The 24,395-nt window shown below is 42.3% G+C and overlaps 1 protein-coding gene across 2 annotated transcripts in view; it reads right to left on the bottom strand.

The window, feature by feature from the left end:
• large1 (LARGE xylosyl- and glucuronyltransferase 1) overlaps positions 1 to 24,395 on the bottom strand; it is a 109,994-nt gene that overhangs the window by 4,010 nt on the left and 81,589 nt on the right. For both annotated transcript variants that reach the window (XM_061269062.1, XM_061269063.1), the window contains 9 exons: positions 20,210 to 20,508; positions 17,283 to 17,365; positions 13,707 to 13,830; positions 12,561 to 12,732; positions 5,307 to 5,411; positions 3,764 to 3,876; positions 1,020 to 1,145; positions 483 to 638; positions 214 to 377 (listed from right to left, as the gene is read on the bottom strand). In XM_061269062.1, coding sequence (XP_061125046.1) covers positions 214 to 377; positions 483 to 638; positions 1,020 to 1,145; positions 3,764 to 3,876; positions 5,307 to 5,411; positions 12,561 to 12,732; positions 13,707 to 13,830; positions 17,283 to 17,365; positions 20,210 to 20,508 — 1,342 coding nt within the window. The remainder of the gene's footprint in view (positions 1 to 213; positions 378 to 482; positions 639 to 1,019; positions 1,146 to 3,763; positions 3,877 to 5,306; positions 5,412 to 12,560; positions 12,733 to 13,706; positions 13,831 to 17,282; positions 17,366 to 20,209; positions 20,509 to 24,395) is intronic.

The following is a 24,395-nucleotide window of genomic DNA, read 5'->3' as shown; positions in this document are numbered from 1 at the left end:
CCATCAATGTGTTCCTCAACTAATCAACCAAAAAAACAAATTAAAACAAATTTGTGATCGTGTTCTTCAAACTTTCTCGTAGAATAAGACTTTTTTGGGGACAATGATTCTTTCACCCACCACTAGAGGGCGACAGCTAAGTGTTATTAAGTTCTTTTCTTTTAAAATCGAGTGCATCACAGATTTACAGGAAGTGACCATGTGAAACCGCACCTGTCCATGGAGAGCTGCGCCACTAACGTGACGTCCGCATTGTCGGGCGTGACTTCGTACTCGTAGTGGAGGAAGTAGAGGTGCGTTCGGTGGACGGTGAATCGTTCGCGGCGGAACTCATAGCAGGGGTCATCTTCGTCCAGCTCGGACAGCGTCTTCTGGAGCTATGAAGGGAGGACCATGCGTGCATTATTAACACGTGATTTTTCTTTGCAACAATACAAGTAAGACTCTCCCGTGTAAATTTGGGGAATCTACGGGATACTCACATTCTCGCTGTTGTGATCGGCCTCGCTGGGACAGCCGAACAGCTCCCGGCGCAGGAGGTTGCCGTCGTACTCCAGGAAGGTTAGGTAGAGATTGCGAAAGAACTCCACGTGCTTGTTCTTGACTCTTAGTTTCTTTGGGGAGTTCCAGTGGATGACCTGGTAAGAAAGGGAGAAGGAATTTCATTTTGTTTGTAAGGCGATAATTAAAACTCACAAGGTCAATTAAGTCAAATGTTATTCAACTTCGATCCGGCGCACCCAATTATAAATGGAATTCTCAGCGCATTTTATAATCTGAAAAATACAGTAATGTGCTAGTACGCCAACTTGGGCAACCCCGACCAATCCATCAGAAAGTGCTTTCATACAACTATTGACTCATTTAGAGTTTGACCTCCTTCGTGCCTCAAGGCATTATTAACATTTTGCACCGCACCGAGGGCACATTCGATCTTAAATGAAGTTCGATCTGTGCTTCATAATGAGGAAAATATGAGACGTGGAGCGATCGCCCACGCTGCGGTCCAGCTTTCTCACCTTGAGGTCCGACACGTCTTTGTAGCACTTCTCTGAGCGGGTGTGGTCGGAAAGCTGAACGTTCCAGAAGCACGGGAGCTGGTGAACCAGGAACGGGTTTTGCTTGATCACAGCATTGAAGATATCCTGCGCACACACAAATTTTTTTTTTTCTTTCATAAATGGACTGTGTTGTCTTTTTGGGCTCAATTGTCATCACAAAATGGAAATTCCACCAGGGGGAGCCCCAGTCCAATTTGGAGAGGCGTCCCATTAAATAGTAAATGTTGACAGTTTAAATACTGTTAATATAAAACATGTTAACAAGGCGCAAGCTCCCATGTTAAATCATTCTTGATGCTTTATTTTGCCACAATCTAGCGCCAATATTGATAAAATTCCCATTAGTTATTTATTTCCCTGGATAATAAATTAGGGAAAATGAATCTGTGACTGAGAGGAAGGACCTCACATATGATGAAAGAGCACATATAGAATTATTCGAGTTAAGCCCCAGGCTCAAATATTTATTAAATTCCGTCTCAGAAGATTTACAAAGCATTTTTCAATTCCAGCATGTGTGAATAATTTAGCCACGTCTCGTGTAGTGGGTGTCGAGTTCATACGTTGCTCCCTGCTTTCACTTTTAATAGTACAGAATAATAATATCACATATCGAACTGGTGTTGTGAACTTTCTTTTTGGATATAGAAAGAATTACAAGACTCAAAATGGTGCTTTTTTTGTGAGTCCAAATAATGTGACCACGTTCTCAAATGAAGCCTAATTTAAAAACAAGTTCAGATGAATGCTCAAGATCTTCCGACTCACATGGCAACAGTCGGTGACAGCCACCACAACCGTCTAATGGGAGACATAAAAGCTCAATAACCTCGTAATAAACGGCGCGATAAAGAGATCTTGACAGACCTTTGGAGTAGCTCATCGGGCGGAAGGCAGATGGAATGCTGAAATGATTCCGGAAGCTACCCCCGTTCATTTTCCAAACTGCATACCTTGCGGGACTTTACTTAATGAAGGTTTAATTAAAATCTCATAAACGTACCGCTCATCGAGATGAGGGGTGGATAGCTCGCGGATAATGGGGGGAGAGGGGGGAGGGGGGGATCGTTCACCAAGGTCTCGGTGAAATGCCCTGACAATATTTGCATCGTGGGACGGCGCTGCGTCGCTGCAGGCTGGCCAGTGAAAACGAAAAAGCCATAATTGCTAAATAGGGCGAGTTTACCATGACGGTGTTGCCTCGTTTCAGATTAACTGGTTTTGTCCATTATAACCAAGAAGCAAGTTGTTGATCACTGCTTTGGCGGAATAATTTTTTATTTTGCACTGAAGAACTATACAGGCTATTTATTTACATCTGTATGTCAATTTTGGGAATCTCAGCTTCATTTGACATAATTTGGATGGGTAAATGAGTCACAAAATTGGAAAAGTAATCAAATCTAAATGATAAATAATTGTTCTTAAACGTGGCAATTATTTTCCATTTTTAATTTCGTGGACCACCTGTAATACCACAATGGACGACTAGTGGGACCACCTGTTGACAATTCTTGGTTTAGAAGAAAGCGTCACAAAGTGATTTAATACATTTTGACTGTGGTATCTAATTTATTAATGAATGTTAAAACGGTTACACTCATTTCTATTTTTTTATTTCATCCACTACAATAGTGACAATTTTTTTCCTTGAAAGAACTTTGTCGGTGGCCTCCACGTGAAGGTTCAATTTGATTGACCACCAGAATTTCTCCCCCCCGCACGTAGCTCAAGTAGCACGGCACTCGGTGAGATTTTCACCCCGCGTGGCCAAACATATCAAACGTTAGATATTCCTCTCAAGGCCTCGTGAGGCAAAAAAAAAAACAAAAAAAAAAAAACGGCGCCAATTACTCGCGCGCAGCGAGCTACCTGCTGAGCAAACCGTCTCGAATGATTTTTCCTGCTTAGCGGACAGTAGCTCCTGTGTGCAGCAGGCTTAAATGTTCAAACAGAACATTACAGAGCTTTACAAAGAAACGAAATCTACTTTTGAGGAATAAAAGCGCTGTGTCATTTTTGGTGCCGAACGCCCCCCCCCCCCCACTCAAGACTCGATAGTTCCTCTTTGTGGGATTTCTTGTCTGCTAGCATTGTGTCCCCCGCTTGTACGATGTCACACCGTTTCCCGCCCACACAGCCTTTTCAGCTCGATCAGGGTCGACTATTGTGAATCACGCTGCGGCGCTGACAGGATTGTCGGAGAGTGGCAAGTGGGGGAGTTGTCAAAAGCACGAGCAACACGTCGCTACGCTTGGCCAGATGTCGCCGCAGTTGTCGCAAAGGCGCCGGCCGGCCGGCAACGTTTTGGCCGTGCTCCAGCGGCCGTCCGTACGGAGCGCGTCTTCCACTGTTCAGCTGTTAATAAATGAAATGTAAATCCCGCCTGGCGGAGCCGAGCTTTTCTCAACCAAATGTCACAACACAAAAAGGCTTTTTTGTGTTCATCTTTCTTCATGTGCTGTAAAGGAAAGCTGTCTTGGAGCGGGGCGCGTACAAAGGAGGCGGACGAGCAGCAGAATAATATTACTTGGAGGAAATGCTCAAGCCTATTTTATTCTGATAAATTGTGGATTCCAAAACTTAAAACTAATTCACACATTTTCACACACACCCTAAGTTGAGTTTAATGTGACCGCTGTCATTCAAAATTTGAACTCGGAAGACGCCACACCAAAAATATAAAACGTTTGGTTTCGTACCTGATCCGCCAAGGAAGTCGACAACATGCTCATTAACTCCCGCTCGGCCGTCAGCCTCCACATCTGCTCCCATCGCAGCTTTCGGAGTCGATCGAGGAGCAGCAAAATCACTCCTGCAAAAAGTACACAAGCCTTGATATGACATCTTAAGAAACAAGAGAGATTCATATCGCCGCGACTCCCCCGCCGCTTTAGGTGATAAAGTCTCATTCACGAGACTCCGAATCGCCCGCCGTGTGTTTACCGAGATAAAGCTGCGGGCGAGAAGCCTGCAAACAGACCGGCAATAGATGCTAAAATGCAGCTATGTGAATTGTACCCCCAAAAAAATAGGCGACACAAGGAGGAGGGGAGAACTTCTCACTTCCACTGCTAATAAAATAAATCTTACTGGCAGCTACAAATAAAATTAGGCGTCCTATTTTCAAGGGGGAAAGATTGGAGCAACCAGAGCATTCTTCACATCCGGCTGTGCTCCATCTGTTGCTATGCCGCCGCGCAGCAGAGCGACCGCAGCTGGACTGGACACTTTTTCGAGTCGCTTTTCTCCGCTTTGCAAACAGCCGCTCGGCTCGCCCGAAGTGGAACAACTCAAAAGGTTAATGGGAAGATTAGCCAGTCATGAAGACCTCCAATGAACAGGGCCAGGATAAATGAAATATGCAAACTTTGAGATAAAGGGCGATTGTTTTTATTTATTAAATGCGTTTAATGTCTACGAGCTGTTTTAGAAAGTTGAATTTTTTTTTTGTGGTGGTACTTTGTATAAAAAGACGCGAGCGAGCATTCGTCAAGGACACGAATTCTTTTGGATCCAGAACTTTGCGACAGTTTTATTTTGCCACTATCATCTCCAACTAACAAAGAACCACCAAATAAAAATTCAACTCAAAAAGAATACCCAAACTTAACTGTATATTTAAAAACATATATATGACGTGAGAAGATTTGTATTTTTAAATAAATAACGTACCCTTGGTGCAACCTTGGAAGGGCTTTGAAATGACATTTTCAATGCAAGCTTTTGTGAAGCGTGTTGCAGCATGACTCATCATTTTCGCACTCTGTGGGGTTTTTGTATTCGCACAAGGAGCTCTCGAAACATACTAGAAAGTAGTGCTTAACTTTACCCTTTTTTTTTTCTTTTTCAAAAAAGCTTCTTTGCCGGACTAATAGAAGCTCCTCCACCGCTTCTCACCGCTGTATATTTGACGTGAATGCATTGCGGCATTTTTCAAATGCTAATCTTGGACTCCAGAGATAAAGAGGGAAATAGATTAGTTGTGATCCGCAGATATCCGTTGCTTTATTCCGTCACGTAGCGTCACCAAAAATGACACCTACAAATACTATCATGGTACTAACTCTATAATTAGAGGAGTCATTTTTATTTTATTTTAAAAACATGCCATCAGTCCTGGTAGATGCTATTTTTATTTACAAAGCTGCCGCAAACAAACGCTTTTCTTGTGCTGTTCCACTTAGTGCCCTTTATAGAATAATTTTCTGCAGCTCGCTTTTATGGCGCTTTTTAAAAACTCACCAGTGTTGAAGCCTCGACCCAGGGCAGGCCATGGTCGGTGGTTCTTCCATAAATTTCCAAGATACCAGTCACTCTGGTTCTCCACCAGACCAAGAACTTGCTGGCCTGAAACAAGTACAAATATCAACCTTTATTAAGTTCATTCCACCGGGAGCTGCAGCGTATCCTGAAAAGACTCAGTGGCAGCCCCTACTGGTAGAAATGTTTCAATGCAATACCTTTGGTCCTGATGCTTTGATTTGTTTTAAACTGTAAATCAGAGAGTACGCTGACCATTTTGCCCTGAGGGGATGTTGAGAACTCCTCGCAGTTTTGATTTTATTCACAACACTCAGACTTTTGAAGCTACCAGTGGCTGGTTGTTGAATGAACAGAACAGTTCAGAAAAATATATACATCGCAATGGATTTTCAAGTGCTTTCAACTCATTTTCTGAGAAGCTCCTCATCTCACTTCAACATAGTTCCTTGGCCACAGGATGGCGTCAAAGCATTACATTATCACTCTGTTGGGAACAAACAATAATGTGCTTTTCTTAGAGAAGATGGGGGGGATCAGCGACCAAAGACTTGAGGGGCACCTTAATCCCCTCATAAAGCTGCCTTTTATATCTGAGTCAACGGCAAACTGTAGGTGGGAGGGGCCTTAACTGCTACTCGACACTACCATGACAAAAGTCACTCAGGGAGTTCCGTAATTAGCTCACGTGAGTCAAAACGTTTATGTCTATGAATGTTAGAAACAGCAGAAGGAGGCGGAACGTAATAACGGCCCAGCAGTTAAGCCAAAAGAGGGAAGGATGTGGGCTTAAGGGCGAAGGATTTGCAAGGAGACAAGCCAGACGGATGTAAAGGTCAAGGAGACGGACAGCCGACGTGGAGGTAGGGGAGGAAGCGCCAATAAAGGAGGATAATCAGGAGATTGTTTGAGCAGGCAGCCGTGATGACTGAGAGAAATGATTAGAAGCAAAAAGGTAATCCCCGATGTTTATTCAAGCGGTGTTAGGTGTTAAAATATTCATTATCATCATGCCTTGTTTAAATGACTGCGATGGGGAGTGTCCAACAAACATCGAACGCTGTTGCGAGAGATTTAAAAAAAAGGGCTGTGCTATTCTGGCATGCAAAGATAAAGCTTTGGTTTGAGTAAAAAAAGTCATTGAGAGATTTATGGACGACAATAAAATCCTAAAAACATCAATAGAGTTCTTGATTTGATATAGAATGGTAAACATGACTCAATAATATCAGCCGCTGTTAGAAGATTTATTTACATTACAAACTGTGTTTAAGCAAAGCGAATATAAAAAAGCGGAATGGGGGGGGAAAAAAAAAAGAGCAAACGGCTTTAATGTAGATGCTTAAAGTTAACTAGCGCGTCGTCAATCATGTTTATTGCCGCAATAGGTACTGCACAAATTTGTTTGCGGATTAATTCCTTCTTAGTCGAAAACTGTTAATTACGGAGTCTTTCAAATTGCTCAGCTTCTCGCTGTTTTTCCGAGGAACCATCTGAGAGGAAAAAATGACTGAAGGGATTGAAAGTAAAAAACAAAACATTAACACGGTGACCTTGTTAAATTAGAAGACAATTAAATACTTTTAATTGGAAAAAACAGCAGGGCTGGAAGCTTTCGCTGCCTGTCAAGGAAACAAAAAAGACTTAACAAATAAAACAAGGACCCAAGGACACAGACACCTTTTTCGAAATAAATTCATCAAAGAAATAAACGCCAGGAAAGCAAATAGCTCTCATTACCATCTGGATTCAAACAAAGCGCTCAGGTGTCAGCCACTGAATCAGCGATTTTATTTCTTCAATCTTCAAAGCAGAAAAATGCGCATTATTCGTTTTAAATGAGATTGATTTTGTAAATCAGCAAAAGCTTTCCGAGCCCCTATTTGGAATCTCGGTCAATACGTAGCTTACCATGTGATTAGTTGCATGTAATAATTAATTGGAGGTGTAGCCCGCACATTAAACCTTGGCTCATCTACAATAGAGGTGGTGAGTGAGGTGAGGCTTGTTAAAATGGCCGCTAACAGAGAGCTTTAATGGTTGGCTAACTGTTGCCGTTAAAGTGATAGGACTATAAAACAAAACGGGCTTTCACACAATGCGAGCGCCTTTTGTCGAAGCAAGCTGACTGAAAAAGCTTGGCATTACAGAAAAGCAGCAAAACGGAAGAGCGCTCGTGAGAGGATAAGGCTACTTAGTTTAGTTTAGTTAGTTTATTGTTTAGCACATATTATTATAACAATAACAGTGCAAGGAGGGAGACGAAGCCTAGGGCTTGTAAAGAGCTCCACTCCAGTACAAACAAAGTGCAAAAACAAACAAAGCAAACAAAGTGCTGTGTTGTCAAATGTCATTCAAGTGTTTTAAAAAAAAAAATACACATATATATATATATATACATACATATACACATATACATACATATACATACATACCCATATACATACATACATACCCATATACACATATACACACACACATACACCTACATACATATATATACATACACACACACACACACACCTACATATATATACACATATACATACACACATACACCTACATATACATGCACACACACACACAAGTAACCAAACAAAAGCATAACAAGCTATATATTAATTCGTCATATTTATACATGCATACATAGTACGAATGTGTATGCATATATACTTAGGCTAGCATGCTATCCTATGAATGATTTAACAACAAAATACAACTATTTGTAACGCGAGTTGATTGCTACGCAGTGATGGCGCCACCTAGTGTCATTCCAAAGTCATTCAAAAACCTTTGTCTGCGGTTTTCACGACAGAGACCAAATTGGAAGTTGACCCAGAAATGACGACTAGCATCCCAAGTGCATGAGAAAAGGCAAATGAATTGAAAAGAAAAGAAAAAAAGGATACCGTATTTTCCGCACTATAAGGCACACCTAAAAACCTCCAATTTTCTCAAAAGCCGACAGTGTGCCTTATAATCCGGTGCGCCTTATATATGGACCAATATTGAGCCACTACGGCAGGCATGTCCAAATATATGGACTCATATGTGGACAAAGTTTCAAAATGGGCCATTCATTGAAGATGCGCCTTATAATCCGGTGCGCCTTATAGATGGACAAAGTTTTCAAATGGGCCATTCACTGAAGGTGCGCCTTATAATCCGGTGCACCTTATAGTGCGGAAATTACGGTACATGGATTTTTTTTTTTTCTTTCTTTTGGCAGTCTTATTACAAAGTAGAGGACGCAAGAGTCGGGCAAAGCATTGGCTCCAACAAACGTGGGCAGTAAACAACAAGTTGTGTTGAGAGCACAGTACTGTGTATTACGCCACAATTGCCCTGGCAACGTTTCCGCTGTGTTTCTTTGTGCACTTCAAACAGTCCCAGCTGAAGATGAACAGATGGAGTTGGAGCTAATAAATGTTGAATATTTACTCGTATTACTGCAATGCAGCAAAGTGGGCAGACGAAAAAGGGAGGGGATGTTGTGGAAAGGAGCACGCGGAAGAAATGGGACGCCCACCGAGGCGATTTTTATCGCAACCGACGGCACGGAGACAAATAACGTGTAGCAAAACACAGCGTTAAATTGCGAGCCGGCGGGGCGCGGCAATTGATTGTCACCGGCACATCATCTTTGTCCCGCTGCCCTTGAACGCCAACTGATCAGCTAAAAAGCCTTTTTGACGCACAAGGTTTGAAGTGGCCAATGAGGAAAAAAAACGATGTGTCACGGCAATACGCTAAGTGCCGCTAATTCAAGGGCAGGTACTTGGCTAGGTAACACTGCCCAAGCATCACCTGCAATTAGTTTGGTTGTTCTAACATGGTGGAGAAAATGAGCTTCTGATGGCAGCTAATTAGCGGTGTTTTGCTAAAATGGCATTTTTGACTATTTAGTGAGATTTTGGAGAGAAAATGTCAGAAAAGTGTGTATGATCGATGTTTACGGGACTGTGTGATTACATTTGACAACAGGGGCGACTGGCGGGCTTTTACTTCAGTGCTCCGTGGTGATGAGAGGCATCACGCTCCAATGAGCAACGGAATGAGGAGTGGAAATGAGGAGAGGTTTTTTTCCCAATGGTCACAATCCCGTGTCTTGTGATGTATTGATTCCATTCAATGAGAGCTGCCATGTTTTGCTGACCTTTTGAACAATGAAGAAGCAAGTCATGGAGTGACGTGGACAATGGAAGAAAAGTGAGCGGTTAAGTGGAGGCCATTGAGGAAAATAAAACAAAGGCCTCTTTTTTAAAGCCAATCTTCAGTGGAGAATTGAATTTTGGTTATTATCATTATTCACCTTGTGAATCAGAAAGAAAATCGATCACTATTATGTTGCCTTCGCCAATTTAACTAACCAACAATAATCTCAGTAACAAATTTTAGGTCGATAGCAAAAAAAAAAAAAAAAGCCTCCATTGCTTATAACAGTTGTTTGACAAACCAGTTTTAGGTGAGGAATTTAAAGTGTTTTTCAAAATAGCTGTTATTTTACGACTTGAGTGTATCGGAGCACAAGTGGGTGATTTGGGTGTTATTTTAAAATGGAGGGAGAGCACAGAATTGCTACCTACACAGGAGTTTGTTGCCTTGAAGAAATATCAAGAAGAGGCAAGTCAAAACTTAAAAATCTGTCTTTCTGTAAAATTCTCCTAAAACTATGCTAAAAATAGTTTTGAGGACTCGCTTAACTCATTCACTGCTATTGACACCTATAGACATAAAAAAATTAATTTGACCTTTGCTGGCAGTGAAGGAATTTTAAGATTGGTGCTCCAAATTAATTCTCGAAGAATCACCAGCTTATTGCAGCAATTCAGTTATATTTAACTTTTCAATCCTGTCAAATTTTAATGACCATTAGCATCCACTTAATTTCGAGTCATATTTCCTACTGGCATGATCATGCGATACATGCCTCTGGCTGCAGCACAGAAGATTCAGAAAAAGGTGGAATATGGCAACAGGAAAGGAATCTATTAACATCTCTGGGACATGCACTGTACATCATGTTCATAAATGGGGAGTCAGAGCACATCTATTGAAGAGACTCCACAGCACTCCTGAGAGATGAAGAATTAATGAGTTCAAAGGCATTACAACACACTGCTCAATCCCCCCCCCCCCCCCCCCCCGCACACCTCGACATTAAACACCTGACCTCAACCTGCCTGCCCTCCGCCGCTTGATACACACCATTGCACGCCTCTCAAATTTGTCCAAGTGGCAAGGGTCAGGGACTACGCTTTCTGGAGGCCATGCGAACTGGGAATGAAGGTAAAATGAAATATGGGGTCTGGAGTGCAACTTTTAATTTCTCTAGAGCTCTTACCCGACCTTATATTATCAACTGATTAGAATTGAGGGGGGGGTTCCAGGAAACCGGCAGGGATTTCTGACACTGGATGGATAAACGATGTACATCACTCTTGCGGTTTTAGAACCCATCAGCAAGTCAGCATTTAAGGGGGTTGGGAGGGGGGGATGGACACCACACCGTGTTGCCATAATTGTACGGCAAAACACAAATTGATGCAGGGAGAAAAGACCACCGGGTAAAATTACATCCACTGATGGCCACAGCTTTCGAGCTGACAGGAAAGACGGGGTCCGGTGCATCTGCAGCTCTGCTCGACGGGATGAAAATACCCTTCAGAGCCCATTTGGAGTGCCGCTAAGCAATACAAGCAGGGAGCAGCCAGATCGATGAAGACAACACCGAAAGAAACATTTTGAGAGCATGGCAGACAGTCATTATGCACTGAGGCCCCATAAACATGCTTGGTTTAAAAGCGGAGCTCATACTGTCGCATATCATTTGGGGTTATCGATTAGTAGAATCCAGCACTTTAGGACGCTCGGCAAATAACACCGGGGGTGGTAAAAGTGACCAAAGAAGGCATTGAACGCAATGTAAAAAAACCCCGGAATGCATTAGTAGAAACGTAATTACAGTCCAAACCTTGCAGCTTTTATCAGTTAATGTTAAAAAATGACAGAAAAACTCACTTAAGAGTCCCCAAAATGGAGGTTGTGCAAATAGTGCACCCAAATGAGATGTAATGCATCGCTGGGGTGAGCAGGACTTTTGGTCATTTCGAGTTCCATCTATTATTTGCTTTACAGATAACACCTCAAAATAGCTTCCTCGACTCGCTGAGGGTTGAAAACAACTCCACACCTCCTGGTTTACAATCCATCCCTTCGTTCATGTGTAAGATTACCGGGCTGGCAGCGGAAGCTTATTAGATGACTCATTCAAACTGAAATGTTCCAAATGGAAGGCCGTGAGTACTTTAAAAAAAAAAAAAAAAAAAAATCACAGGTGACAAATGTTGTACACAACCTGTTGTTACTTGAGATTATATTATACCTCATATATACCTTAAGATACAACTTGTTAAATTTTATGCTTTGATTTTTGACAAAATTGAAAAAACATTTCACAACAAGTGGCAACAATCAACTAAAACCATAAATGGGTATTTAAAAACAAACGGTGGAGCAGCACACGGACAGATTTTTTTTTTTTTAATCTTTTGCAAAAAAGGCTAACTAAGAAAATGTAAAAAGTTTCTCCTTTTGAAGTATCGCTTTTCTCTGAGTGAATGCTGGGGCCTACTTTTGCTTTTAAACATAATGGGAACAAACGACTGAGCCCGACTGGGCGAGGAGCGGGTGGCAGAGGTGGTGCATTGGAGTCAACTGTTAATGAAGATTGATCCAAAGCGCTGCCGGCTGCGCCACTCTATAGGACAGCAGCTCCGATAAATCTTTTAAGTGATTCGCTGACATCCCTGCGCCTACGTGACTTCCTGCAACCTTAACTTTCGCCAATGGATTTGCCCGCAGGACTTTGTGCCCCCGTGACACACGCTGCCTTTTATGTCTTTAACGCTGCCCGGGCATCCTTTAACTCGAGAAAAGGTGCTAATTGGGTTTTCGGTCATTACGTGAACTGTCTGGAACTCTGTGTAACAACTTACTTTTCAATTAAGTTAGTGTTTTGCAAAGTATTTGAAAAGTATTTTGATTTATAGTGACCATACCATTTTAGGGACTTAAATATTAATACTAATGTAAAAATGCATTGATTATCGATCTCATGTCAATAGATATTATTTGACTAATTCTTTAAAAATGTAAAAAAAAAAATGGATTGATTGTGAATTCACAGTTGCTGTTCTTCGAGTCAGAAAATTGGTCAAATTCCCAAAGTGCTACCTTTGAATTTGTGGAAGACCGCCCATAGCTCGGCGATGTCCGTGGCAAACGTGATGTCTGTGTCCAGGACGATGACTTTTTGGAGATCTGGCGGAAGCGTCTTGGTGAGCACCAGCTTCATCAGACCGTAGATTCCAGAGTAATGCTTGTTGGGGATCCATGACACCTCAGACTGCATCATTAGCGCGATGAGACAACAAACACAATCTGTCAGTGTTTTAACAGGGACTGGAGGCAATTATGCAAATATTCTTACGAGTATCCTGCATTGATTGATGAGATAAAAATTTGTTTTACAACTGTTTTAGCTCTGACATTTAGTATATATGGTTTTAAAAAAATGGGGCCTAACTTGGTGAGTGACGTGGGTGTTAGTAGATGGAGGTAGATTATTTGTATTTTGTTTAAAAAAAAAAATATATATATATATATCATTCCACTGTATATGGAAAAATGGAGCATTTATAATTCTTTTTTTTTAACTTTATCTCAAACTAAATAAGGAGCCGCTGGTCTTCTACAATATATGAGAATTGGTGATACCCCGTCGACATTATTCAAAACTCAAACTTTATCTGGAAGGCAAACTATCTTAAAATATGGCTTCACTTTGCTTGCTAAACTTAGACAAGTCGGATATTAAAACAGGGCACTTTTGGGCATTTTGCTTCCAGAAATTTATGCGTTTTGACAAGTAGTCTGGGGGGAAAAAATAAAGTGCCCCGAATACACATCTAAGCGCTTATTTTCACTGAGCGTCATCCCTAGGACAGTTGCCTGTCGCTAAGGCGCGAGCGGCACTGCTTGCTCTCCGCTGTCGGTGGGAAAAGGATGCTGTTTGCATAAAACTCTTTAAATAGAGTTAACTTGACATCCATCACACCCGGGGCCCTCGTTCCGTTGCTGCAAAACTAACATGCTGCAGTATCATCTAGTTGCTAATGCTAAACGCACTTGATCTCTACGCTATGTAATTTCTTTCCAAACTTTTTAGTGGGCAATGAGTTTTTTTTTTTTTTTTTTCCTGATCGGAAGGCTTTGTAGTGTGAAGTGTATTAAAAGTGCAGTAATTATAAAAGGGACAGGTTGCATGACGGGAGGCGAAGCGCCGAGTCACAGAAGCAAACGGGAGCAGGTATTTCTCACCTTCAGCTCATCTGCGTCATAGAAGTCGACCCGGACAGCAGGAACCATCCAGGTGTGGAACAGAGACGACAGGATTTGCTGAGCTATGGAGTCGGTGATGAAATGGAAATGGAGAGGGTTCCGCCTGTGGACACGCATTCACATACACGGGGCGAGGCTTAAATATATTTTATGCACTTTCACGGGAAAGCTTCAAAGCATTCTATAACTTCAAATAATGCCTCAATGAGAAATTGAAATGCATCGTCAAACCGCAGTTTCTTACACAGATTGTCCTCCTTTGACGAATGAGAAACGATCGACAAAGTTTCGAGGCATACGTTTTGCTTAAAAAATCTCATGCCATGTTGTGGCATGATATTCTCAATACATCATTGAACTTGTGTCGCAATAATAGCGCTAGCTAAATCGTTTTCGCAATAACGTCAATCAAATTAATCGACTAACTAACCCGAACCAGTCCTGTACACTTAACAGTCTTCCTCGGCAAAACTACATCTGCTGATGAAGACTGCGCGATCTGCACGAAACCACCCGAGCAAGCAACTCTGTCGACCATTAGCGGAGATTGTTTTTGCTAATTTAAATATCGTTTGAACGAAGCGCAGCGTGCCGGCCTCGGGGAGACACAACGCCATGAAGGAGATGATTCATCAGACAGGACGGCCAAGGCTTTATACAGAAGAGACAATAAAGTCTGACCCAGGAGGAACTGCATCTTTTATCCTGGGACTCCTTTGAAATTAGATGAGACAGCTTAAAGGGATTTATGCTGCTAAATGCATTTCACCAAACACTGGCTGGTGTGCTTGTCAGAAAAGGGTGGACGCACTTAGTAGGTATTCGGGAATCTAAACCAGGTCAAGATTTAGAGAAAGTTAACAGGGGGAAGTGAGCGCCATGGGACAACATAGGCTGAATGAGTTTGGGAATCAATGTGTCAGCTGCACTCGCTGGAGGAGTCTGCGAGGTGCACAAGAGAGATGCAGCGTCGACTCCATGCAAGTAAATCATGCCCCGACATTCTTTTGGACAAATAACCATTCATTTTACTGGGGGCTTGTGCTAAAAAAAAAAAAAAAAAAACTAAATGCGTCAAGCAGAAACTGATAATCAGGGTCACGCCTTCCGCCATGCTCTCCCACGGAGACGCCGATTTATTTGTCGGCTAGGAGTGAATCGAGAAAGGATATTCTAAAGCGTGAACCTTCACCTTCACATGGAGGATTTCAATGCCAGCCGTTTCCATGACAGCATTAACCATCACAGTCACCTTGCATTCAGAAATGTAGCGGTAAAGAAATCTGTCGAGGCTAATGAAGCAATTTAGTCGTTTCTCTCCTGAATGATCACCGCTTGTAAATATGTAGCAGCTTTCCGTTGGCTGCTCTTTAAAAGGATCTGCATGTTTCAGCTGGGAATAAATTGTGGTAAGACATGTTCCCTGCTTGTCGTAAAGACATGACGCAAACAAATAAAGGCAAGGACAATTGGGCTAAGAATGGTCCACACTGTTGGTGAAACCATGAAAGATGCTATGAGGTGCTCAATGGATTGGGACTGCACAAATGTCAGGAAAACCAAATGCCATGGCCCAAAAACAGAGCAGTCTGGAATCTGGAGCAAAGGTGCGTGATCTCACTTCAGCACAAATTAAGGTGTCAGGATATACTGGGCTGAAGCAGGAGATACCATTTTAATACATCGACTTGCCTGGAGACCTTAACCCCATTTAGATTTGGCAGTGGAATCAAGGGCGGGAGTGGCTCAGTGCAAGTGGGACTCGGGGAATGGAAGGACACAGTTAGATATCAGCCGAGGGCCGAATTAAGCAAGAGAGCAGTTCCCAGTCAGATGGTGGCTGGGACGAGTTACTTGAGCCCAAAAATCCTGAACTCCCCATCACTATAAAATCTCTCCTCAAATACGAGATGGGATTGCGAAGGTTGTTTAATTTCACACCTGACGGGTGGGTAGACAGCCAGTCCGGAGACCTAACTATTTGTATACAAGCAATTAAAAAGTCAATTTTATTCGCCTCCTTTAAGCACATCAGACCTGTGCTGTAAGCAACACTAAAAGGTGGCCCATTAAATCATTAAGACAATGACACTAGAGAACAATGAGTGAAAGCAATATCGACCAAAAGCTCTCCTGTTTGTGTGCCCAGTCTAATCACTTTTGTTGAAGATGTGAGGCCGGCGATACAGGTCAGGAAACTAGTTGACAAGAGAGTAAACTAACAAAACTGCAACAGGGGAAGTGATTCCATTTTTGGATATCATCAGATATTGACGATAATTGAGGCAGTACGGGACGAGAGCCGATTTGCTAAATACCGCAGGTCGTGTCATGACAGGGTCCCGTGGTGTTTGGCAATCAATGGCCCAGCTGATCCAATCCGTTCAATTTCAGCAAGCCCTCTATGAGAGGACGGGCCAACATGGCTGATCTCGCAGGGTGCTGTCGACTCGAATGCTTGTCACTCAGTGGCAAAACAACAGTGAGTCAACATTTAAAGCCCTCGTTTGATTCAACATTGCCTCGGGGGGGGGGGGTTGGAATATTAGTCGCTCGATTGGTGACCGCTCCGTAGCTTAAAAAAAAAAAAGGTCATTCCTGTACACAGCCAAGCTCATCATCTGCTTTGAGCGTAGGATAGTTGTGTTTGTCCTGCCAAAGTCACCTCCAATTAACTTCAAGTCGGCATACCCTTTTTTTAAGATCTAAATCATATCAACGTGTCCAAAGCTCGGCATCAAGAACAATCTGTTGCGACCTTGCCTCGGTTAATTCAATGTACAGAGAGCACCTTCAGTCAGGCAACCGAACGTCCATAAAAAAAATCCATTCTCGCTCCCCGTTTGGTTAAGAGTGTTACGGAAACGTGGTTATGAGGTGGAACAAACCTTTATGGTTGTTTGGAAGACTCGCTCAACCCTGGATGCTCTGTTGAAATAAATCAGCCCACCCACTGTGGTCATAGCAACTGTTGGCTTTAAGGAGTGAATTAATCAAAAGACTAATGGAAAGAAATGCCGAGGACATTTGCTCTGATTATGAAAAGTGCTCGACCCAATTACTGAAATGTGTGCCGAAGAGACCCCCCCCTTGCCCCCCAACCCTGCCTAGTCAACCTCTCTGTGCTTTGGCCACACCTGAGTGGCCATTTTCGCACTAAAACAACCCCTGAGTGGTAGACCATAATGCACTCCATCCGGCAGTGAGAGCATTAATTGCGAATAGAAATTCAATGAACCAAAGATACTCCATCCATTATTTCAGAAGCGTACCGTACGTGCATTTCTGAGAAGCAGTACTAACCCTTGCACGCCGCACCAGGATCTGGTGGAATGTAGCATTGCACGAATTTAACTGATTACATTTGAATTTCTCTTTTTTGAGATAGGATAACTGAAGCTTTTGAAATTCTGTTCCCAACCCAGTGTGTTATTGTGCAAATGAAGTCCAATTGCCTAAATGTGGTTGTTTTTCTTTATGCCACAAACACCTGTTGCTAGAATCAATAACTAATTCCTTACTGATCAAAACCTATCACAAACAAAAACAACGTACCTGTGGAAAAGGACGGATTTAACCAGGGTCACCACATCTCGGCTCGCATTGTAACCAGCGCAAACGATGGCAACATGGATGGTCTGTGGAAAGAAGAAAAATATAAAGATCCGTGAGTGACAACAGAGGGCAACAACAGCTTTGCGAAATTTGCTGAAAAACATACCAACCCCCAGAGATGCTATAAAAACGCCATTCCCACCGGAAAATTGAATTCAAGTCGGAATTTTCAAGCGTTACAAACCACAAAATGAACACATCTCATTATTTGCTGTAAAATGTATTGTACATATAGATGTTGCGGTGAAATGTGATTGCTGACAGCAGCTAAAGTGTTCCCTCGCCAAAGTAACAATAATGCAACTCTATCTTGGGGGAATTGATGTCTCGAATGTGGCGAGATTGCTTTGGGTTGAATGACGTTATGAAAAAAGATAAACTCAATTCTTTGTCATCGTGTGCCGACAGAAGGTGTTTGGGCATTTGCTCGAATAGCTTTTTGCTCAGTGCCAAACGTGATGTACACGTTTGGATGATCATAATAACGTGAGCTCTTCGCTGTCCGTCAAGGCCACAGAACGGGCCGGGTTAGATCTCCATTATACGGGTCAGTGGGGGCTTGCTCGCAGGGTTGTATTTTGTCCATCTGTCACCGTGATAGCAAGCAGCCAGACAGGGAGAGGATTTGCCTGGACTTTTTAATCAGCCCGGGAATCGCAAAAATGTTGTTTATGCTAAGTCAGATTTGACGTGTGAAGAAGTGGGTTAAGAGTATTGTGTGAAATCTGCAATGTGTCAGAGCAGAGTTGGAATAGAAAAACTGACAGGCGTAGATTTGTTATCAGGATGAGCATTTTATAAACCTGCCCGTGTAGAAATAAACCTTTCATTTTCTCTTTGGTGGGAGTTTTGGAGTCATTTCCTTGTTGGCCCGTGAAACTTCATCTTAATGTTGTTTTTCGTGTCCTTTGTCGGTATGATCCTTTTGCCACGAGTTTAAAGTGTGTCACTGTGCAATTTATCTTCAATGCGCTCCTTTAAAGGAATAGAACATGCTTTTTTTCCCCCCCTTCTGTTTAGACTTTGAATGTGAAGTGAAACGAAAGCTATTGTATGGATTTGAACTTTATTCACTTATTCCACAGGTGTCAAACTCAAGGCCCGGGGGCCTGATACGGCCCGCCACATCATTTTATGTGGCCCGTGAAGACAAATTGTGAATCAAATTCGTGTCTCATGACTAGAATTGCAAATTGTCTTCACTTTTAATATCTTTTTTTTTTAAATATTTCATTGGGTTTTATTTGTCTGATTTGAAAATGAGTTATTTGTCAGTTTGTTTTGTAGCTTTTACTGTATATAATATGAGGTGCTCATACATTTATTTGGGTTGACAGTCATAATGGCCCTCCGAAAGAAGCTATGACTACAATGCAGCCCGCAAAAACAACAAGATTGACACCCCTGACTTATTCTTATTCTAAATACCACTATTGTTGTCTGTTTTAGTTTCCAAATCACAAATGTGCTGAAGGTTTTCTTATTTCGCATTATACGAGTCTGGAATTAGTCACCTTTGCATTTTTGCAATGACGTGTTAAACATTTAGAGGGGTAGTGAAAGAAGAGTCACTTGCTTTAACTTATTTTGCAAGATTTCTCCCTCACTGCCCCGGGAAAGGGCTCCAATTTTAGCTCCGAATGACATCTTGACACGTCAAAACTTAGTGCGCATTTTCGTTTCCACCCTCCAAGCTTCCACTGTAATCTCCCCTCAAGGGTCAGGGCAGCCTGGCTAACCCTCCAAGTGAGCAAGCGGTCGTGTGCACGCACTGCCGGACTGGTGCCCGAGTCAGACTGGCCCTCTTTTGATTTTGTTACTTCCAGCCCACAAGCTGTTCTGCCTTCTCTGTATTTCGTTTGCATACGAAAAATACTCAGCCCCCCCCCCCAAAAAAAATTACGCATGACTGACAAGCTCTGGTGTGAAAGTAGGCTGCGATGGTGATAAGACAACATCTAAGGACACTACATCCACCCACGAGTGAGAAAGTACAAGAAGTGCAACTCCTTGAAAATGCCGAGGAGACAAATCAGCTAAACCTTCAGTCGGCAAAAGAGACACCTTGAAATTATTTTGCCGCTTCTACTTTCCATTACACATGCTTATTATTCTCTATCATGTGTGCTTTCACAGAAAAATATACCACATGGTAAATTAAGATCAGTACTACTACAAGCCTGCCATTTTATTGATTAATTAATTTCATAATGTTATTTATTTATGCATTTATTTGTGTATGTATTTATTTAATAACTTGGCTAGTTTTTCCTCTTACGTATACAAAAAATGGCGGGCACTAATGCTAGCGCTAGCATGGTGACAGTCACCATATTTTCACCTTGGAAGAAGAAAAAAAAAACATTTGGCGGGACGAGCAATGAAATCTCATAATTAATCTAAACGATCTGGCGTGGTGACGTCATTGAATCTTGTCCCCTCTGTGTTTGTTTATATAAAGTACATGAGGAAAATACTATATACACTGTACATTCCTTTTCTAATCCAAACATTACAGGACAGTCCGATCGGATGGTCTCCCTAGATGTGTCAAGTTGTAAAAACGAAAAGCCTTTGGACTTATTTCTGACTGTCAGTTGACTCCCCAAACGCTTTGGAGTTTTTATTGAGCTAGTGTTAAGATACGCTATCTTCATTCTGGTCATCCTCCCACTGAGCTAAAATGCGCTGCGCCGCTGCGGGAGCACTATCAGATCACAGCATGGCAATGCCGCACTTCTCACACGATACCAGCCGTCTGACCCCAATCCCGGCGTCAGAGATCAGACTTATGAGAGAATCCAAAATCTAAACCTCGTCTCAAAAGTCAGCGCTTTAAATTCCACCGTTAAGTCGAAACGCCTCACCTCACACTTGTCCACGACTGGCTGCTGGACACAGTCTGAGCTGTTCCCCACTGCAGCAGCTTTCTGGCCCTCATTATCACCGGTGCCCTCCTCTGAATGGGTTCTGCTTTGGTTGCCATGGTGACCGCCGTACGGAAGGCGCGACGAGGGGCTCCGGGGTGGTCGGCTGAGCTCGCGGCGGAGCGCCCGATTCTCCTCCTCCACCGCCCGCACCCGCGACTCCAACGCTTGCCGCTCGCCCGCACCTCCGGCGGGCGTGGACGACTGGGTCTCCAACGGTGACAGGGGGAGTGGCTTCACTGTGGAGTTCAAACCAACAGAAGCAATCTTAAGTGTTTTTCACAGTATGACATTTCGCTCAGGGCAATAAATCAATAAAATCACAAAACCGCCAGTAAAGCTACGGCTTGACTTACATGTGAAAAGCCTTGTGACTGATTGGAATCAATGTTTTCCACCATGTTACACAAGACAGACAGGCATATAGGTTAATCCCAATGCGCAAGAAAGTGACATGAGAATCTTCAAAAACAACATCGTTCGAAGACATAGGAATGCAGATGTCTTCCTTTCCTGTTAGGTAAGACCCTCCAATATGTTTTCAATCCAAGTCAGTGACAATTCCTCACCCTTCTCTTTGAAATGATCAAATAGAAGCGAGTCGCTCGGAATAGTCAAAGACGATGCTTTTTTTTTGAGGGATGAACTTCAAGCTTCGGTATATCTTTTGAAACTGAAGGTCCCCTGAGGGGAGTGACAGGCTCAGGTTGAAGTTTATTAAATAATACAATAGTTTTTTTTTCCATTCTGATGTCTCACCTGGGTAAAAGGCTCTGGTAAGCTTCACATACTGTTTTACAAAAGAGCAAGGAATTTAGAGTTGACTGTATTGATCTGTGTTGGGGAATCTGTGGTACGAATCCATCTGTATTTTCAGTGGGTAACCAGCTGCTTTTATTGGGGTGGCCATGGTCCCCATTTTTCTCTGGCTGTTAGATAAATGAAGGTGGTCGTGAATACACGACTGGGGAATATGCTAATCAAGTCCATTTGAAAGTTGACATTTTTCTGTATGTATCTACTTTAAATGAATCAGCGGAATGAAAAATTCCTGGCCGGTCGCTTGTTTGTTGTTGATAATGGAATCTATTTCCCCTGCACCCCTCTGGTGATTTATAGTCTCCTATGGCTGCAAGATATCAAAGCAGCCGGTAACCGAAGGAGGCTAAGCCTTCTTCTGGAGAACCAAAACTCAATTTGGGTTCAGTTGCATCCACATAATTGGCACAATGGATACTCGTAGAAGAAACCCTCAATGACGATTCATATATGGTGCCCCGAGATTGCTGGTGAAATGTTCAGATGATTCACTTTTGGACATGCAACAAACAACCAAATTCATGATGCTCAACTTTCAAACACGTTTCCCGAGGCAAAAAAATATGTTAGCATACCACCGGTGATTATTTACTCTCTCCATCAAGACGCAATATATTTCACAAAAGAATTCACCCAAGAGCGAATATTGTTGCTCCAGGGTTTTCAATAATGGTTATTTAATGATAGCTCACAATCTAGTCAGCGTCTAACAACCGTTCAATTGATCCAATATGCACACCCTGGCTTATCTAAAAGGAAACAGGGATGTAATTAATGTTATCAATTATACCTGTGTTGACTGAAATTAAATGTCATAACGGGTCACGGTGAAAGGATCCATTGTTGTCGTACGAATGGAAGGATGAAAATCGTGGACAGCTGTTTGGGGGGGTGGGTCTTGCTTGCCGTTGTGTGTAAAAAAAAATTAAATTGGAAAGCAAAATAACCCGAGATATTCTTTCACACACATTGCTTTGACAAAGGAATGAATGTTCTGGTCCTCTTGTGAGCTTATTCAAAGGAATGATTCTATTCTCATATCCCTTGTCTAATTTAGCCTTCACATATTTCTAACAAAGACTGTGTAGCTCCTGTGGAATGAGGTCTAGTTTGGTTTGGTAAGCGTAAAAAGGGAATATACTCGAATTATTTGAAGAGTTCAGGTAAGGTGATTCCCGGTGAATACTACGATGGTTAATTCGCATACGAGATGCTCAAAGCAGGAATCTTGCAGTAAAGCAGAGAGCAACATATCTCAAAGATGACACAGCGCTAAATCAAGTTTCAGGGACCCGAAACTGTCATGTTCTGTACGAGTCAAATTGCGGCGCTGTGGAGTGCGCTACACCTTCCGACATGGTGATTAAATTATGGGCGAACTAGGACAAGGCGAGATATGATTGTATTCGGATGGGACTGAAATAGAAAGTAGTAAACTTAGTTATGAGACTTCGATATTGTAGTTACAATGTCTCATGGGAAGTAACGGCCAGGCATCCCAAATCTCCCAAAGTCTTGGCTGGCCCGCTTCAGAAGGATTGAAATCGCTTTGAGTTGCTTAGGCTGTGCCCTAAGATGGTTTCATCCCCTGAATTGGGTCACAGCCACTCCACTCATGGTCCTGTGGGAAGCAGGTTAAGCATGGCAACTCAGACCTCCCAGTCCTTGGACACCCTTCTGGAGTTACATCAGAGGGACGCCAATCTAGCTCTGAGATACAATCCCTACGGTGGATCTCCAAGACCTCCATGCTCAGAACATCTCACCCAGGGGGGGTTACGTAATATATGCAATTATAGACACCAGGCACAGCAAGTCGGTCCCAAAGGTCTTGACTATAGAAGATGTGTCAGAAAAGGTTCAGGACTGGAGTAACCTAAGCTTTATTTCAAAGCTACCAGTTTTCACCTTCAAAGTAAATCCCCTGACCTGGCTTAATGCAATTTTTTTCCCTCGCTCATTCCCAAGCTAAAGAGGGTCATTAAAGTAGGCCCATTTTGAAGACGTGGACGATATTAAGACGATTTGTACATGAAAGTGAGGAGCACTTGAAAGTGTGTCAGAAACCCTTGGGAAAACGTGTTAGGGGAATTACTTCCAAGGGAAAACATTGGAGTTCATAGTTTAGAAATAAAACTCTGTCACCCAAGTCCTGGAACTTTTCTGACACACATGTAAGAGTAGGAACATAGATTGTAAAGTAAATTGAGAACACACTACCAATCTTTAAAAAAGAAAATATTCAGGGGCGTACATTAGTAATGGTTGTTTGTTGATGTTTTCGATTATACGATTATTTTCAAAGGCTATCACAAGGCCACAAAGCATCACGCCGTGTTTTTTTGACACAGCATTATGTCTTAAAGGATATTAGCATTTAAATGAGCCTTGTAACCATAAGCAAGAATATTACCCAGCTATCCAAGACATCATTTGCTTGATTATTAATGATTATTATGGTTGACTTTCTATAGATCTTTGGTCATTTGAAAGACCGACCGACACTAATTTCCATTTCTGAGGAGCCAGAGTAGCACATTAGCCTTAAATAGGTTTCTTTGAGTCGGCATCATTTTTGTAATGCTATTGTCCGTCTGGAAAAAAATAGCCCTCGTAAGGTTCATTTCAAAAGGGTGCTTAGAGTAAATTAGTTTTGCCAAAAAGGTCAAACAAAGAAGTAATTAACAGGCTTTTCCAAGATGATTATTATCATTAGTTGAAAGTGTTCCCAAATAAATACCAGCTTTTCTGGTACCATCTTTGTTTTCGATTGGCGTCAAACAATTCTGCGTTAAAACCTATAAAAGGGAAAGAAATTCTTATTTTTTTTCTCAAATTATGTGGATTATTTCAGAATAAGTGAGCGTGACACCGTTGCACTCTAGTTTCCCTTTCCGCTGGATGGTTTCGTATTATCCAACAGTCGACCTCAATTTTGAGATAATTTCGCTACACAGCAAACGCAAAAATCAATATCTCGCAGCTTTGAATCGCCTTCATTTCACCTTTGTATTTGTTAGTTTTGGCGCTTTAATTAGCGTTGAGCTCCAAAAAGCCTCACGCCAAATCATTCGTCTTCCTATTAATAAGGGAGCATAAATTGATCAATAAGGTAATAGTAGCGGGCCTTTCATTAGCTCCGACTAGCCTCCAGGTTTGCGGTCTCGAATGGTAAACATCTCTGGGGGCAGATTGTATTAACTATTGCTAATTAAACTTAATTACAAATCAGTGTAGCTGCCTGATGAATGTGTTCTCAGACGATGCCCGAACAGAAATGATTTGCGAGAGACGAAGAAACGTTCGC

This window comes from Syngnathus typhle, linkage group LG21 (genome assembly GCF_033458585.1).
Source record: "Syngnathus typhle isolate RoL2023-S1 ecotype Sweden linkage group LG21, RoL_Styp_1.0, whole genome shotgun sequence".
In the NCBI taxonomy this organism is placed as follows: Eukaryota; Metazoa; Chordata; class Actinopteri; order Syngnathiformes; family Syngnathidae; genus Syngnathus; species Syngnathus typhle.
Note: the sequence above shows the minus strand (reverse complement) of the source record. Positions and strands in the feature narration are given on the sequence as shown.